Genomic DNA, 17,270 nt, shown 5'->3' on the forward strand with positions numbered 1-17,270 from the left:
TCTTTGTTTGTATTAATTGAAATTTCTTTGAAGTTTTCAAAAATCAGTTTTCTGATTTCTTGGTTAGGTAAGATGTGGTGACATCTCTGGCCTCAGTGCTTTTGGCCACTGCTTTGTATCAAGAAGCGTCATAAGGAACCTTTGTCAAATCATTGAAATTAGCCAAAGAAACCCTCTTTCTCTAGAGGGAACAGAATAAGCATGTAAAAACATTTAAGATAAGGTTCAACCAAGAGCTGACTTGCGTCTAATAAAAACAATGAATAAAACCTATCAAATACTTTATTTAAATAGGAAAGGATTCCTACATTTTATGGGGTGGGGTTATATGATAACCTATATTAAGGGGAAAAAATGGTTGTTGAAAAAATTTATAAGGTCACAAATGCTACCAGTAATATTGTTTAAATAGTTTTTCAAGCAAAAGTGACTATAAACTTATCAGCTAGTAAGGAATACTCAAATATCATATCATGGTGTTTGTATCTGACTCAATCTTTTCAAATGTTAGGTGGTACGTGTAGAGAGAAATGAGTCATTTATTGTTTAAATAAGGGAGCAGCTGTTAGTTTTTCCTAGTGTGTTAAAACCTTAGTGGCATCTATAAATGGAAAAAGAGTCAATGAGCTCTTCTTTCAGCTGTTGTTTTAGCAGCTGACAGTACCACTGACTTCACTATGATGTAAATAAGAGAAAAAACCTTTACTCATGGATAGAGATCTTGAAGTTTAAAAATACGTAATTCTCTTATCTGAAGGCATTCTTTCATTCAATAAATATTTTTGGAGCACCACAAGGCCCTGGAGCAATAGCACTGAACAAAATAACACACAGACCCCCTCCAAAAAAAAACAATTCCCTGTCTTCATGGAGCTTATGTTCTTTTGAGCATGTTTAAGAATACCAACAAGTGGCCGAAACCGGTTTGGCTCAATGGATAGAGCATCGGCTTGGGGACTGAAGGGACCCGGGTTCGATTCCGGTCAGGGGCATGTACCTTGGTTGCGGGCATATCCCCAGTGGGGGGTGTGCAAGAGGCAGCTGATCGATGACTCTCTCTCATCGATGTTTCTAGCTATCTCTCTCCCTTCCTCTCTGTACAAAAACAATAAAATATATATATTTTTTAAAAAAGAATACCAACAAGTGGTACATATATTCAATGGAATATGAAAAAAAAAATCTGCAACAGGGTGTATTGTGCTAGTGAAATAAGTCAGACAGAGAAAGTCAAATGTCAGATTATTTCACTTAAATCTAAAAAAACAAAATAAATAAGCAGAACAGAAACAGACTCATAGATAGAAAACATTTTGATGATTGGCAGATGGGAGAGGAATTGGGAGGATGAGTGAAAAGGGTGAAAGGATTAGGAAATACAAATCGGTAGTTACAGAATAGTCATGGGGATGTCAAGTACAGCGTAGGGAATATAGTCAATAATGTAATAATTATAGTGTCAGGTACTAGATTTATCGGAGTAATCACTTTGTAAGTTATATAAATGTCTAATCACAGGGTTGTACACCTGATATTAATATAATATTCCACATCAATTGTAATTGCAAAATGAAATATTATTTAAAGAGAAAAAATGCTAATCATTGATATTACAGTATTTCTATAACCCCACTGTGTTCAGAAAATGTGACAATATAATTTTGTACAATAGTATTTCATAAGTATACGATGCTCTCTGTTTATAAGAAAAGATCAATTTTCTTTCAAGTCATGCTTTCTGCATTCCATAATTAATATGGTGTTCTATTATATTGTAATAAGCTTAAATTGCCGAGACCAGTTTGGCTCAGTGGATAGAGCGTCAGCCTGCGGACTGAAGGGTCCCGGGTTCGATTCCGGTCAAGGGCATGTACCTTGGTTGTGGGCACATCCCCAGTGGGGGGGGTGCAGGAGGCAGCTAATCGATGTCTCTCTCTCATTGATGTTTCTAGCTCTCTATCCCTCTCTCTTCCTCTCTGTAAGAAATCAATAAAATATATATTTTTTAAATAATAAGTTTAAATTATGGTTCCACTTCTACATTCTTTTTTTTCTTTTCCATGTATTAGACCTGTTTTCCAAATTATACGGGTGATGTAGCACTTCATCCTGATTTTGTTCTGTTCTGTTGATAACATTGTTCTCATGTGGTTACAGCTGTTCTTTTTTCTTTAATGAAAGATCACCTTAAACACTTTACATCATAGAATATCTTTAGTGATCGAATTTTTTTTGTGTGTGTTTATTTCCCCAGTGTTAACTTTAAACTATTTCTTTTTCTTTTTGGTCTTGATGATAGCTTTTATTTTACACTTGTTTTATTGCTATTGTTTGCCACACCAAATATAATACTATGTAGAGTGAGGCAGGGTGTGAATAAAATAATTTTATAACAATTCAATACCAATTATACTTTTTCCATTTAACAAAGATAATTTAGAATGTCTTAGAAAATTTGCAGTTTCTCTTATTTCATTGATGATGAGGATATTACTTTTAATGTTTTTCTAAAACAACTATAATTATAGAACACAAGTAGAAGTCTGTAAGTGTCCTGTTTCTAAAAGAAAAGTATATACCACATTGTTTTAAGTTGAAAATGAAACTTTGGTAACAGTTATTGGAAAGGGGATCTTGCTTGAGTATTGAAATGAACTCACCTCATATTCTTGACCTTTGCATGATTAATTCAGATAATTAAGTAGCTTGCCACCAGCCCATTTTTAGTAGACTGACTCATTTTTTATGATTCAGTTTTCTGTTAATTCAATAAACATTTTCTTGTGGTAGCCTTTATTAGCACACCTTCTAATGCTTTGTGTATTTTAGAGCTTTCCACTCCATTTAAATCTCCTGTTTCTGAGCAGTTTCCTTCGTAATAAAAAGGTTTCAGTTGTTCCTTTCCATCTCTAACAGCTGCAAGAACCACTCTTCTTTCCAAACCAGCTCCCCTTAAATTCCCGTTGTTGGAGTTGGTATCTATATTTAGCCGGTGGGATTAAATTGCAAAGGCTCCAGGCTGGGCAAAGCACACTGCTCTGCCTTTTTGCAGCTAGACCTGTGTGCTGCGCGGAGCTAAGGCCTTCAGTGTCCCCTTCCTCACCCAGGTCACTCACACCATGGAGTCCCAGCGGGAACTCGCAGAGGAACTGCGGCTTTACCAGTCCACCCTTCTTCAGGATGGTCTGAGAGATCTCCTGGAGGAGAAAAAGTTCATCGACTGCACCCTGAAAGCGGGCGACAAAAGTATTCCGTGCCACAGATTGATTTTGTCAGCGTGTAGTCCTTACTTCCGTGAGTATTTTTTATCTGACATCGAGGAGGCGAAAAAAAAGGAGGTAGTGCTAGACAATGTGGATTCTGCCATCCTGGATCTCATCATCAAGTACCTCTACTCCGCCAGCATCGATCTCAACGATGGAAACGTGCAAGATATTTTCGCACTGGCCAGCCGCTTTCAGATCCCCTCAGTGTTCACTGTCTGTGTCTCTTACCTTCAGAAAAGACTGGCTCCTGGGAACTGTCTAGCCATCCTGAGATTAGGACTTCTCCTTGACTGCCCAAGACTTGCCATCTCTGCCCGGGAGTTTGTGTCTGATCGCTTTCTGCAGATTTGTAAGGAAGAGGACTTCATGCAGCTGTCTCCACAGGAACTGATCTCAGTCATTTCAAATGACGCCCTCAATGTAGAAAAGGAAGAAGCGGTGTTTGAGGCAGTGATGAAATGGGTGCGAACAGACAAAGAGAGAGTTAAAAGCCTTAACGAAGTGTTTGATTGCATCCGTTTTCGCCTTATGACGGAAAAATACTTCAAAGATCACGTTGAGAAAGATGATATCATTAAAAGCAACCCAGAACTCCAGAAAAAAATCAAAGTTCTCAAAGATGCTTTCGCAGGCAAACTTCCAGAACCTAGCAAAAACGCAGAGAAGGCTGGGGATGGTGAGGTGAACGGAGATGTCGGCGATGAAGATTTACTTCCTGGCTACCTGAATGACATTCCCAGGCATGGGATGTTTGTCAAGGACCTCATCCTTTTGGTTAATGACACCGCCGCAGTGGCTTATGACCCCACAGAGAATGAATGCTACCTTACGGCCTTGGCTGAACAGATTCCCAGAAATCATTCCAGCGTCGTTACCCAACAAAATCAGGTATATGTGGTAGGGGGACTATATGTGGATGAAGAAAATAAGGATCAACCTCTACAGTCATACTTCTTCCAGGTAAGAAAGGCAGTTTTTATCAAGTAGAGATATAAAGGAAAGGTGGTTACTCATCACCCCGTTAGCTGATGTGCAAATTATTCAGGCTGCTTGTGTTTTATTCTACTTGATGTCCTATTCCAGTCCAAAAAAAAAAAGCTATAACTGAACAGATTTTCTAACTTCTTCCAAGTTTCCTGAAACTAATTTGTCATCTCTTATTTATAGTTACTGCCTATAATATAATTTTGTTGAAAATGAAAAGAACCTGGGATATATCTCGCACTTTGAATTACCTTCTACGAAAAACTGCACAAGTGTCACTAATTTGAATTGATTCGTAATATTAGGAATTTACAATAATTTTTTATTATGACAAATGGTTACATTTATTTGGATCACAGTTGTACTTAGACATTATTACAACTTAATCTATTTTGTAAAACCACAGAAGTTTCTTAGAAAACAACTCCTAAATTAATAGACTCTTTGTAATTTGTCTGAAGGGAGTTTGTTTCATACTATCAACACCTTGTACTTGATCAGCTTATGAAGGAGTCAGTGGCTTCACCTTTATCTTCCCTAAAGCCAGTACCAGTATTTTGCAGCTTATGGCTAGCTCAAAGTGTTTGTTTAGGTTATATCTAGTCATGGCCTGGGATTTCTGGGCACTTGAGTTGGGAAGGCTAGAGCTAAGTAAGTGTAGAATGTCATACCACAGTAACTATGTACTCTCAAAGTGTGTGAATACTGTGCATCCACAAAATATGGCATTTAACCAGCTTTTTCTAATCTTGAAAAATGTAATAATACATGTTAACCATGCTTCTTAATTTTCAAAGATCCACTGAAGAATGTTAACTAGAAATGTTAAAATAAATAAATAAAAGCTCTAATCATAAGTATTTGAATGTGAGACAGAAAATTTCCTAAGCCCTAATTTTAATTACAAAAAGGGTAAATTCAATTTAAAAGACAATAATTACATCTAGGAAGTAAAAATTACATCAAAATACAGATTGATGTCTAGAAAGTATAGATCCCTGGAATGCTTACAGTCGTACCTGAATTTTCTTCCATCCTGTTACTACCCTTACTTTTATTGACTTAGCCTTTCATTTCTGGTTCAAGAAACCTGCTTGATGTTTTTATAACTATAAAGACAGTTATCCAAAGTTGAAAGGATCAGCTCCCTGTCATTGCCTATACCTTGCTCCTTTTAAAAGGCACAAATAGTAGAACAAAATGCCAGGATAAAAACACCCAATCATCCCACCCAGACCCTAGACAGAAACTCTAGAGAGTGAGCCCCCTAGGTGATTCTGATGCATGAAACCACTGCTCTAGGGAAGATACAAATGATCCTAAATGGAATTCTGTCATATTGGGTTGGTTTTTTTTCTATGAAGTTTTTAGTTAGCAGAAGTCTTAGCATTGTAAAAAAAAAAAAAATTAATTCTCTACCCAAATAACAATTATTTTATAAGTGATTCTTCTACTGGATTCCTTAATATAACTATGAATTATTCATTGCATCATAGGTTTATTATTAAGTTTCTCTTTATGCATTAAAGTAGAAAAAAAAAAAAACACCCAGTCATAAAAGAGGGTTATGACTCATAAGAAAATTTAGGTATGAGAATTTCAGGTGTTGCATTTTTGCTTGTTCGCATCTATTTAAAATGTGCTAAGGAGTAATATGGCCTTTGGTTGTATATTATAAATAGATTATGAGAATTTTTCACATAGGTAAGAGAGGGTTTTTTTTTTTTTTTCATAGAATTAAGAGATCCATCAAATCTTTGAACAGCACCACATCTTAAAATAATCTAGGTCCAAACCCTAATTTTAAGGATGAGGAAACTGGAGCCATAGTGGTTCAATAACTTGACAGCTCACATACCAGAGAGTCTCGCAGGCAGTCTATGTTCCTCTGCTTCAGGTGATGCCCTATCAGGGGTAGCAGGGGGTGTAGACAGTGCTGCAAAGCGTAAGCAATAAACCCACCAGCACGGGGTCATGAGGGCTTCTATTCCCTTTTAAAACAAAAACTATGGATTTCTGTAGCTTGCGTTTGAATATCACAAGCTCTGTGAGCTTGGGCAAACTATTCAACACTTCTGTGCCTCAGTTTCCTCATCTGTAAAATGGAGACAATGAAAGTGCCTATCCTGGAGAACTAGATGAGATGACCAGTGCAAAGCATTTAGCACAAACCCTGTCACCGAGTCAAAACTCCATAAATATTCATTATTATTTCTACTATACTGCGCACCACTTTCTTGATCAAAGGATTTCCTTCTTTTTTTCAAAAATGGAAACATTAGTGATCACAATGTAGATACTGAAATTAGTAAATGCAAAGCTAATGCACATATGGGGATTAAACCACTCTTCTCTAGTCTTAATTAGTACTTTGCTTTAACCAAGGTTACTAGACCGGATACTGTTGAGCTTCCACAGAGACCCCAACCTACACCACAGCCATGAGAGTCTACATTTGTTCTTGGTATCCATTTATTCTGGGTTTTCTTTCTTTTTCTTCTGCTACACAGATGTAGCACTAGAGGGCTCAACAAGCCTGTGGGGGCACTACCTTCAGAGAGCCTTGGTCTCCTACATGCAAATTGGAAAATCTTAAAATAACCAATAGTAAGTGGTAATAGTAACAGTAAACTGAAGCTGATGCCAGGCATACCAGAATCACCTCCCCCAGGGCACGGGCACTTAGAAGGCGATCTTAGGCTTGCAGACATGGCAGTCGCAAAAATAAGCAATTACTTCCTAATATACATTTTTTAAAAAGAGAAGGGCATTTCAGTTGACTCTCAACAAAAGGCTGGGAGGTGAAAAACTAGAACACCTGCCTGTCTCATAAAGCAGTGAAGCAAACCTGAAAAGTTCTGGAGGAAAGTAGATACTGCCTAACGTCCCAGTTGTCTGTGGGTTGAGCGGCAGGCCCAGCTGTCCCGGATGCCCTGGGGAGCATGTTAAATATAGCATCGGGGATCACTCACACACTGTGACACTCCCGCAGTGAAAGCCTTTCTTTCGCCAGTGTCCTAAAGGTATTATAATTCCCTGTTCAAACCTGAACGAGGGATGAAAATTTGACAGCAAACTTCACAGTTCTAACCGACCTCTGGTGACTCATTTCATTCTTTCCTTTCTTAAAATCCTACTCATTTTGTTACTTTCAGCTATTTTGTTAAACCAAGTAGATTTTCTCACTTTCGTAAGTAAAATATAATACTTTTGAATTACATTTTACTTGCAAGATCTTTGACTACCTCATAAAATATAGATATTTTCTGGTACAAATGTAACCTTTTGCTAACAACTTCCAGATTTCCTCTATTTATTTATTTTTTTCTTTCAGCTTGATACCGTTGCATCTGAGTGGATTGGACTTCCACCTCTGCCTTCAGCAAGGTGTCTCTTCGGTCTGGGAGAGGCAGATGACAAAATCTATGTAGTTGCAGGCAAAGATCTTCAAACAGAGGGTTCACTGGATTCAGTATTATGCTATGATCCTGTGTAAGTTTGTATGACATTCCCATTTCCTAAGCATTCAGTTATATGAATGCCTAGAACATTCATATTTCATATTTTTACTGAAAGCTTATAAATAAATTCTTTCATCTTCTGATTTTAGGGCTGCAAAATGGAATGAAGTAAAAAAACTTCCTATCAAAGTCTATGGCCATAATGTGGTTTCACATAAGGGGATGATATACTGTCTAGGAGGAAAGACAGATGACAAGTGAGTACCCTGAACCCTCCTGGTGCTTTACATCCAAGTGTTTTTTTATTACAAGGGTTCCTCCTTCTTTTCATTTAAATCTCCGTAGTGAAATAGGACTTGATTCTCACCCATACGTCTTTAGGGGGAATTTTTTTTTTTAAATTTTTGAAAAGTTATTGGAGTATGTTATAAATGATTTCATGATACCTCCAACATAAGCAGTCTTACTTATGTTGAGAAAGAGTACTTAAGTAGAGAAAGAGTACTTAGAAGCATAATCAAATATTTTATTTAGCTATTTTATAATTATATTTTATTGCATTAAAACCAATGGGCTTTTTTTTATTTATTTGGCTAGAAGGAGATACAAAATTAAGTATCTCTTTAATTTAGAATTTAAAATATAATTACTAACAATAGTGCATAAAAATATCATAGATTTGTACTTCACATTCATAAGAGAGAATTTAGATAGGTTGCTTAAAAATGAAAAGCATGGTGACTGAAAATAGGGCAGTTATTTCTCCAGCAATGTTTCACTTTACTCCTGGACAGAACGGGTATTTACAATACTTATCCCTGGTATGTCCACCAATGCCCAGTCGCTTGTGAGAAAAACGGGATCAAAGTTCCATATATAAACCTAACTTGATTTCTAGGCACTTCTCAAGGGATAGGAAATAAGGAAAAATGTTGTATAACTCAAAGGGAGACCTGAGTTCAGAGTATTCTAGAAGTCCGTCAGCTAAGCCAGTAGCCTGTCTGGTAAAATGAAGATTTTCCATTTAAATAGTGAGAAATGTTTCCTGCCCCTGAAAACTCTAATTTGGCTTTGTCATCATCTGTCCAAGTTGTTTAATTAATAGCGATGTCCAATCCTGGAAAGGGAGCCAGAATTAAGAATTATTTTTTAAAAAGAAAAAACAATTTTAAGTGCAATGCTGGCTGGTGTGCTCAGTGGTTGGAGCATCTGCCCACACACAGTAATGGTCCAGGTTCGATTCCTAGTCAGGGACATGTGCCTGGGCTGTCGATTCCCTCCCTGCCCCTGGATGTGCGTGCGGGAAGGCAACCAGTCCATGTGTCTCTGACATCGTTATCTCTGTCTCTCTCTTTTTCTTTCTCGCTTCTCCTTTCCCCCACTCCCACTCCCTTACTCCCTTCCACTCTCTCTGAAAAAGCAATGGAAAAAATATCCTCTGGTGAGGATTTTTTTAAAAAGATGTATAAAGGCAAAATAGGAAAGGAGAGTAAAATATGGAAATGTGCTAGAAGTAAAGAATTCTATGTTCTGGAGTTAATAGTTAATATTCAATTAAAATGACAAACATAGCACATAAAATGTGGTTGAAAAAAAGCAATGAGTTTTTATATAATCATTTTATAGTCAAAGGTAACATTCTAAAATTTGAAATTCTTCTTAATCCCAGTTATTACTGTCAAATGAATATTTAAAGGAAAGCCATATTATAAACCCACCCAGCGTAAAATCTTATTTTGGATGACCAAAATTTCTGTTCAAGATTAACTGTCAAACCCACTGTATGTGAAATGAAAGTTCTGTAGCTCAAAAAAAGAAATCTTACTTGGGGCATTTTTCTCCTGAGTAAATGAAATAGAAAATCTATTAAGCAGCTTCTGATTTTGGAAACATAATGACTCTGCCAAGTGGCTTAAATTGTTTCCTTCAAGTATTAGTAACTAGGAAATTGATATGTCAGTAAGAAGCATACAAGTCTTGTCAGTAAGAATATATTCATCTTGAGAATATGATTAACTAAGGCATGTCTTGGCAAATGGCGGTCAAGAACTTTGAAATGAGTCATTATCTAAAAGTAACCGCTGAATTGCACTAGTTATCACCACTGAATGTGATGAACATGACTTTGTATCATATTCTAGTCAAGAAATCTTAAAAGTTTTTTTATTTTATTGATTCAGAGAGAGGAAGGAAGAGGGAGAGATAAAATCATCAATGAGAAACATCAATGGGCTGCCTCCTGCATTGAGCCTGCAACCTGAGCGTGTGCCCTGACCAGGAATCTAATCTGTAATCTCCTGATGCATGGGTCAGCGCTCAACCAGAGTTACATTGGAAGGGCAAGAAATTTTAAAGTGATATTCGTAGTCAAATATTAGGAGAAATGCTTCTACTTCAGGATCTGGTCTTTTCTAAGACTGAAGAAAAAATTGTCCTCTGCCGAGACTGGTTTGGCTCAATGGATAGAGCGTCGGCTTGGGGACTGAAGGGTCCCGGGTTCGATTCCGGTCAAGGGCATGTACCTTGGTTGCGGGCATATCCCCAGTAGGGGGTGTGCAAGAGGCGGCTGATCGATGACTCTCTCTCATCGATGTTTCTAACTCTCTATCCCTCTCCCTTCCTCTCTGTACAAAATCAATAAAATATATTTAAAAAAAAAAAAAATTGTCCTCACAAAAAGTTGCGATTTCATTTGTTTGCTTTTTGGCTACCAAATATATTCAGTTAATCAATTATTATTAGGAATTCTAAACTTTCATCAGTGAGTTATAGAAAACTTTAAGGAAAAATAAGGAATATACTAAGAAGAAGAATTCAGGTGAGTCCATGTTTTTCTAGTAGCATTTAGCATATAAAAATATTCCCATTACTCATCAACTCAGATGACTAGTTATCTAATCTATAGTTCCAGGGTTCTTAAAATACATTGGTTTATTAATGATGGACTGAAATGAAATGAGCCATCATATTACATACATTTTTAAAATATATATTTATTGATTTTTTTACAGAGAGAAAGGGAGAGGGAGGGTTAGAAACATCGATGAGAGAGAAACATCAATCAGCTGCCATCCCTACTGAGGATGTGCCTGCAACCAAGGTACGTGCCCTTGACTGGAACCGAACCCATGACCCTTCAGTCCATAGGCCGACACTCTATCCACTGAGCCAAAACTGGTTAGGGCATATTACATAATTTTAAAATAGTTAAATCAGTTAACTTTTTAAGTTAACTGATTTATTCTCAGGATATGCAGATAATGAAATAAACATTTTGTTACTAACACACAATGAAGGGCTTATGGTTTATATTTTGCTCTATTCATGTCTTCCATTGAATTTAGAAACAGGATTAAAATACACTGTGTGTGGATTTCCTGCCCTGGCCGATGTGCTAAGTGGTTAGAGCATCATCCTGTGCACTGAAGAGTCATAGGCTTTATTTCCATTCAAGGGCATGTACCTGGGTTTCAGGTTCACTTCCCACCTCCCACCCCCAGTTGGGGCACATGTAGGAGATACCAGTTGATGTGACTCTCTCACATCGATGTTTCTTTCTCTATCTTTATCTCTATCACCTTCCCTTCCACTCTCTTTGAAAAGCAATGGAAAAAATATCCTCAAAAAGAGTAAAGGGCCCTGACTGGTTTGGCTCAGTGGATAGAGCGTCGGCCTGCAGACTGAAAGGTCCCGGGTTCGATTCCGGGCAGGGGCATGTACCTTGGTTGCGGGCACATCCCCAGTATGGGGTGTGCAGGAGGCAGCTGATTGATGTTTCTCTCTCATCGATGTTTCTAACTCTCCCTCCCTCTCCCTTCTTCTCTGTAAAAATCAATAAAATATATATATGTTTTTAAAAACAACAAAAAAAAGTAAAGGTGCTCTACCTTCCAATAGTATAATTAAGTTATAATATAGTTTTGGTCCTCACATTTGAAAAATTGTCCTTTGCTTGGTGGCATGTGTTCCGATTAAGTAAACTTTGGGGTTGATCAGTGTCACCCCAATAAATTCAATAAAAATGAAAAATAAATTAGATAAAGAATACTTTGGGGTTTTTCTGATCCTCTGCTATACTACATATTTCATATGAGAAGCAAAGCTAGATGCCTCATGAAGTTTCAAAAAAGGAAGGTTCTATAAGGATCATTTTGTTGTCTTTTATGTTTACAGAAAGTGTACAAACAGAGTATTTATCTACAACCCCAAAAAAGGAGACTGGAAAGACATGCCTCCAATGAAGACCCCACGTTCGATGTTCGGAGTGGCTATCCATAAAGGCAAAATTGTGGTTGCAGGAGGTGTCACTGAGGATGGTCTTTCGGCATCTGTTGAAGCTTTTGACCTCACAACCAATAAGTGAGTTACTGCATATGAATCACTATACATGTTAAGTTTTAACTCTGGATAAATGTTAAGCTTTTTAGAACACAAGGAGAGGACAGGAAAGTAAGGCTTAAAGAGAAAAAATCTTCATCTGGGTTTCTTTTCCTGTTACTGAGTGTAAAAATGTGTAACATTTTGCTGCATTACATGTGTTTGTAATTTGGAACGCATGACCCTCAAGGTAATGTTGAAATGCTTAATGTGTACTTGATATTAACTTTGTGAATTTAGTCATGCAAAGGTAACACTCTGAATAATTATCTACACATAAGTGGATATACATGTCTCCACAGAGTTATTTGATTTGAAGCAGGTAGTTCCTTTAAGGATGAAAAGACCTCCACCGTAGTTTGTGATATTTGTAAAGCATGAGTGTTCCAGAAGTGTAATTCTTTTATGCTCTTTATGATATTCTTAAATTTTCCACTTTTAAGCTTTTATTGGCTTCAAGTAATTGTGAAAACATTAGATAAATATTTACAGAAAATTCGTCTTTTTTAAATTTTTGAGCTTACACACCTGGATGAATACATAGTTTTTATTCTCTAAGTTTAGCAATGAAGAAAATTAAATTATTATTACATTCTTAAGAAACCATGTATGCCTGATTACAAAATAGACTTTAGTATCTGAAAATTACAAAGAACTTCTATGGCTAGGACTTAAATAATCATTAAAAATAATGTTTTTGAAGACTACGATATATATGGGTAAACTCATGATATAGAAAGTTTAAAAAGCTGCACACAAAATTGTAATTATTTTCTTAGTTTCATTTATATGTATGAATGGATGTTTATATTTAAATGTATCCTTTTATAAAAATGACAAAACTACACCAAAATGTTGATTATGTCTGGAAGGTATGATCATAGGGGATATTTGTTTTCTTCAATACCTGTCTGTATTTTCCTGTTTGTCTATAGTTTGCATATATTATTGTCATATTGAGAACTTTATATCTAACCTGGTTATTTCTTTCAAAGGAAGGAATAATATTTAGCTATTTCCTAGTAGCAAATTTTATCTTCTAATTTTGGGTGCCCATGCGACTTGAATTTTATAATTACCTATAATTGGTCAGTAAATACATTTGGCATTTCTTTAGTTTTACATTGATTGCCTTTTCAATAATTCCTAGATGGGAAGCAATGACTGAATTTCCCCAGGAAAGAAGTTCCATCAGTTTGGTCAGTCTGGCTGGATCCCTGTATGCCATCAGTGGTTTTGCCATGATTCAGCTGGAGTCCAAAGAGTTTGCACCCACTGAAGTCAATGATATATGGAAGTAAGTTCTCCTCACACCAATTTTCTGAACCAAATATCAAATTCAGATAAGTGATAATTGACAAAATGAACAATATTTAAGTAAATAGTGAGCCAGACTTTCCCAACATGTAAGCTACTTATTGGTAGTAGTCTCGGAATCTAATTGAACTTTTGCGAATGCTACTTCTTCTAACCAGAACCTATCCAGACTTGTTTCGATGCTTTAAAAATATATTTCTTTATTGATTTCAGAGAAGAGAGAAGGAGAGATAGAAACGTCAGTGATGAGAGAGAATCATTGATTGGCTGTCACCTGCACAACCCCCATTGGGGATCAAGCCACAACCGAGACATGTGCCCTTGGTCAGAATCAAACCTGGGACCCTTCAGCCCACCGGCTGACACTGTCCACTGAGCCAACCTGGCTAGGGCTGGGCTTGTTCCTTAACCAATTAAATGAGAATTGAACTGTTAATCCTTTAAGCTCCATTCCAGCTCTAAAAGTGCAATGCTCTACGCTATTTCCAAGCCACTTACCTTTCTACCAGAGAGTATTCAATTTCCTCAGAAAACAGTTCTGAAGAAATGTTTAAACTCTTAAGTTTTCCATTAATTCATTGATACTATTTTAAATCTAATTTCTATGGTTTTACATATTTCTTGAGGATTTAGTTACAAAAGCTTTTTTATAAAAAATGTTTATGTTTTTTAAATATATTTTACTGATTTTTTTTTTAGTGAGGAAGGGAGAGGGATAGAGTCAGAAACATCAATGAGAGAGAAACATTGATCAGCTGCCTCCTGTACACCTTGGTTATGAATTTCAGTTGTTATCATACCCTAGTGCTCAGCACAGAACCTGACACTAGGGGTTACACCATAAAAATCCGTTTTCCTGCCTCTGTGTACTACTCTTAGACAGCACTTGATGTTAAGTAAGATCTGGTTGTTCCCTGCGAATATTCAGGGTTATAAAGTTTCAGACAACTCAAATTCCTCTGCCTGGTGCCTGGAATGCTTTTCTCTTTTTGTTTGAGAAACTCTCAAATGCTGCCTTCTCTCTGAAGCCTTCCTTGCCTTCGTCTCTTCATTTTTCACATTTTCCTTTAAATAGTATCTTTATAGCAATTATTCTGTTTTAATCCCCCCTCCTATATTTATGTTCTTAACAAGCTTAAAGGCATTTGAGGACAAATAATATATCTTATTCATTTTCCCTCCAGAAGCAATCATGACTTGGCACAAAGAAATACCCCAGCCCTGGCTGGTGCAGTGGTGAGAGTGTCAGCCCAACCACCAAAGGGTGGAGGGTTCCATCCCAGCCCTAGTCCCCTTGTGCAGGAGGCAGCCAATCAATGTGTCAACCAATCTCTCTCTCTCTTTCACCCCCACCCCCACCCCCGCTTTCCTCTCTCCTTCCACTTTCTCTAAAAAAAATTAGTGAAAAAATATCCTTGGGTGATGATTAATAATTAGCTGATACCTATGTAAGATATGTATTATGTGACTTAATTTCTTCAAAAGTCCAAATTTAATTCTCACCCAGTTCTTACCTTAAGATAGAGTCTGTTGGCCTGTAAAAAACAGCCATATCTGTCAGTCCAAAGTGACTGATTAATTGCCTGTTATTATTCCTCACCTCTGGACAGTCAATGATTCCCAGATAAGACTTAACTTCCTAAGCATCCAGATTAAATACTATGGAAGGTTCAGACATATCTCATTCAAAGAATGAATATTTTGGGATGGATTCAAATATTTCTCTACACCAGTCAAGGGCAACCTTCTCTGGCTAAGAGCCAGTAGGGTTTCTCAAAGATTCACATTTGTATATTTAACACATAAAGAACTGTCTACTTAAAAACTGCTTATTGATTACTCTTTTTTTCTCTACCAGGTATGAAGATGATAAAAAGGAATGGGCTGGGATGTTGAAGGAAATACGTTATGCTTCAGGAGCTAGTTGCCTTGCAACACGTTTAAATCTCTTCAAAGTGTCTAAGCTGTAAACAAGAAGGTGGAAAAAATGTAATAGATTGGGAGGTGGTTTGTTTGGATAACAAGGCTTTAATTTATTCTTTTTTTTTTTAAAGCCTATACAGAAATCCATGTAGAAATTATCCACTAAATTACTGTGCAAGAGGTTAGCAGTGGGTATCAAAACCTCAGAGTCACTGAATCTTCAATGTAATGATCTTATCTGAAAGCCATTTTCTAATGAGAAATTAAATATTAACTTGAACAGATTATCTCTTTTGGGACCTCTCAATCAATGACTATAAAGCAGGTTCCTAGATTTGAGTTGCTAATTCCTTCATTTGCATTTTTAGGGTAACTTTACATGTTTTCTATTACAAATTAAACTGGAGAATGAGATATGTACATCTACATTTTTTAAATGTTTAAAACATCAAAAACATTCCCTTCTAGTGCTTCAAGATATGACAAGAATCCTATGCATTAAAGATTACATGCCAAGAGACTTCCAAGATGCTATTTAAAGAGTATAATAAATGAGTCTCATTTGAAGGGGAAAAGTCTCTTAATAGTCAAATTCAAGCAATCTTTTTCTCCATTCTTTTGTGACACTGGTATACAGTTTGTGATTTAAATTTAAAAAAAAAATTTCAATTTAAAACCAGCCAATCACAGTTTTCAAGCCTTTAACAAAAGTATCTGTGGTGAGAGAGAGGGACAGTATCCTTAAACTGCTGAGGCAGAAGTTGGGGCCAGTGGGTGGTATGGAGGAGGGTTTATCCATACTTTCCAGGAAAGAGCTATTGCAAATTTCTGAAGGAAAGATGACAGTATTATTCCATTTTCCTGGGACATAAGACTCTTATATTCAAGCTATTTGTTCTTAGTGTAGTAGTATACAGGGTGGAGTAACAGGTTTACAGTTGTTCATATGAAAAATAATTCAATAATTAATAAATAATAATGCAAGAATAAACTGTGTTTCACATATTCACAACTGTAAACTGACTTTTGCCCCACCCTGTATATAGTAAATTGACTCGTAGGTCTGTCCAGAACCATCACAGTCATTGCTCTCAATCATCAACTAATCATCATTTATGGGCCTCATGTGCTTTCATAGACATGTTAACATCTATCCTGACATGTTATTTTCTGAGAAACCTGATTTAGGACTGATTTGGAGTATTCTCTGATTAGGGAGAGTGCTGAACTCTGTAGACTTGAGATTAAGTTGTAAAAATAATGCTTTGGGATAAGGAAAATGTCCTAGAATTAGATAGTGGTGGTGATGGTTGCACAATCATGTGAATATACTAAAAACCACTGTCCTAGCCCTAACTGGTTTGGTTCAGTGGATGGAGCGTCGGCCTGTGAACTGAGGGGTCCCAGGTTCGATTCTGATCAAGGGCATGTGCCTTGGTTAGGGACACATCCCCAGTAGGAGGTATGCAGGAGGATAAAGCGTCGGCCTGCAGACTCAAGGGTTCCAGGTTTGATTCCGGTCGAGGGCATGTACCTTGGTTGCGGGCACATCCTCAGTAGGGGATGTATAGGAGGCAGTCGATTGATGTTTCTCTCTCTCATCGATGTTTCTAATTCTCCCTCCCTCTCCCTTCTTCTCTGTAAAAAATCAATAAAATATATTTTAAAAAATACATCATCTAAGGTGTATGTATGTATATATGTACATACACACACATACAGACACACACACACACATACACACACACACACATTCCCCCCCCACCCCCCAAAAAAAACAGGAAAAAGGGAGAGAGATAAAAGCATCAATGATCAGCTGCCTCCTGCATGCCCCCTATTGGATCGAGGCCGTAACCTGGGCATGTGCCTTTGACCGGAATTGAACCCGTCCACAGGTTGATGTTCTAACCACTAAGCCAAACCAGTTAGGGCTAAAGTATAT

General features: G+C 37.0%; 1 protein-coding gene across 1 annotated transcript; it reads left to right on the forward strand.

Moving 5' to 3' along the window:
- Positions 1–2,814: 2,814 nt before the first annotated feature.
- On the forward strand, positions 2,815–17,001 carry KLHL41 (kelch like family member 41). The gene is made up of 6 exons (XM_084892325.1): positions 2,815–4,226; positions 7,585–7,742; positions 7,861–7,968; positions 11,885–12,070; positions 13,239–13,385; positions 15,264–17,001. Exons 1-6 carry the CDS (start codon positions 3,120–3,122, stop codon positions 15,373–15,375), a joined length of 1,818 nt encoding a protein of 605 aa, XP_084748451.1. The 5' UTR covers positions 2,815–3,119; the 3' UTR covers positions 15,376–17,001.
- Positions 17,002–17,270: the final 269 nt, after the last annotated feature.

Source organism: Pipistrellus hanaki, assembly GCF_964339955.1.
Source record: "Pipistrellus hanaki genome assembly, chromosome: 8".
NCBI classification, from domain to species: domain Eukaryota; kingdom Metazoa; phylum Chordata; class Mammalia; order Chiroptera; family Vespertilionidae; genus Pipistrellus; species Pipistrellus hanaki.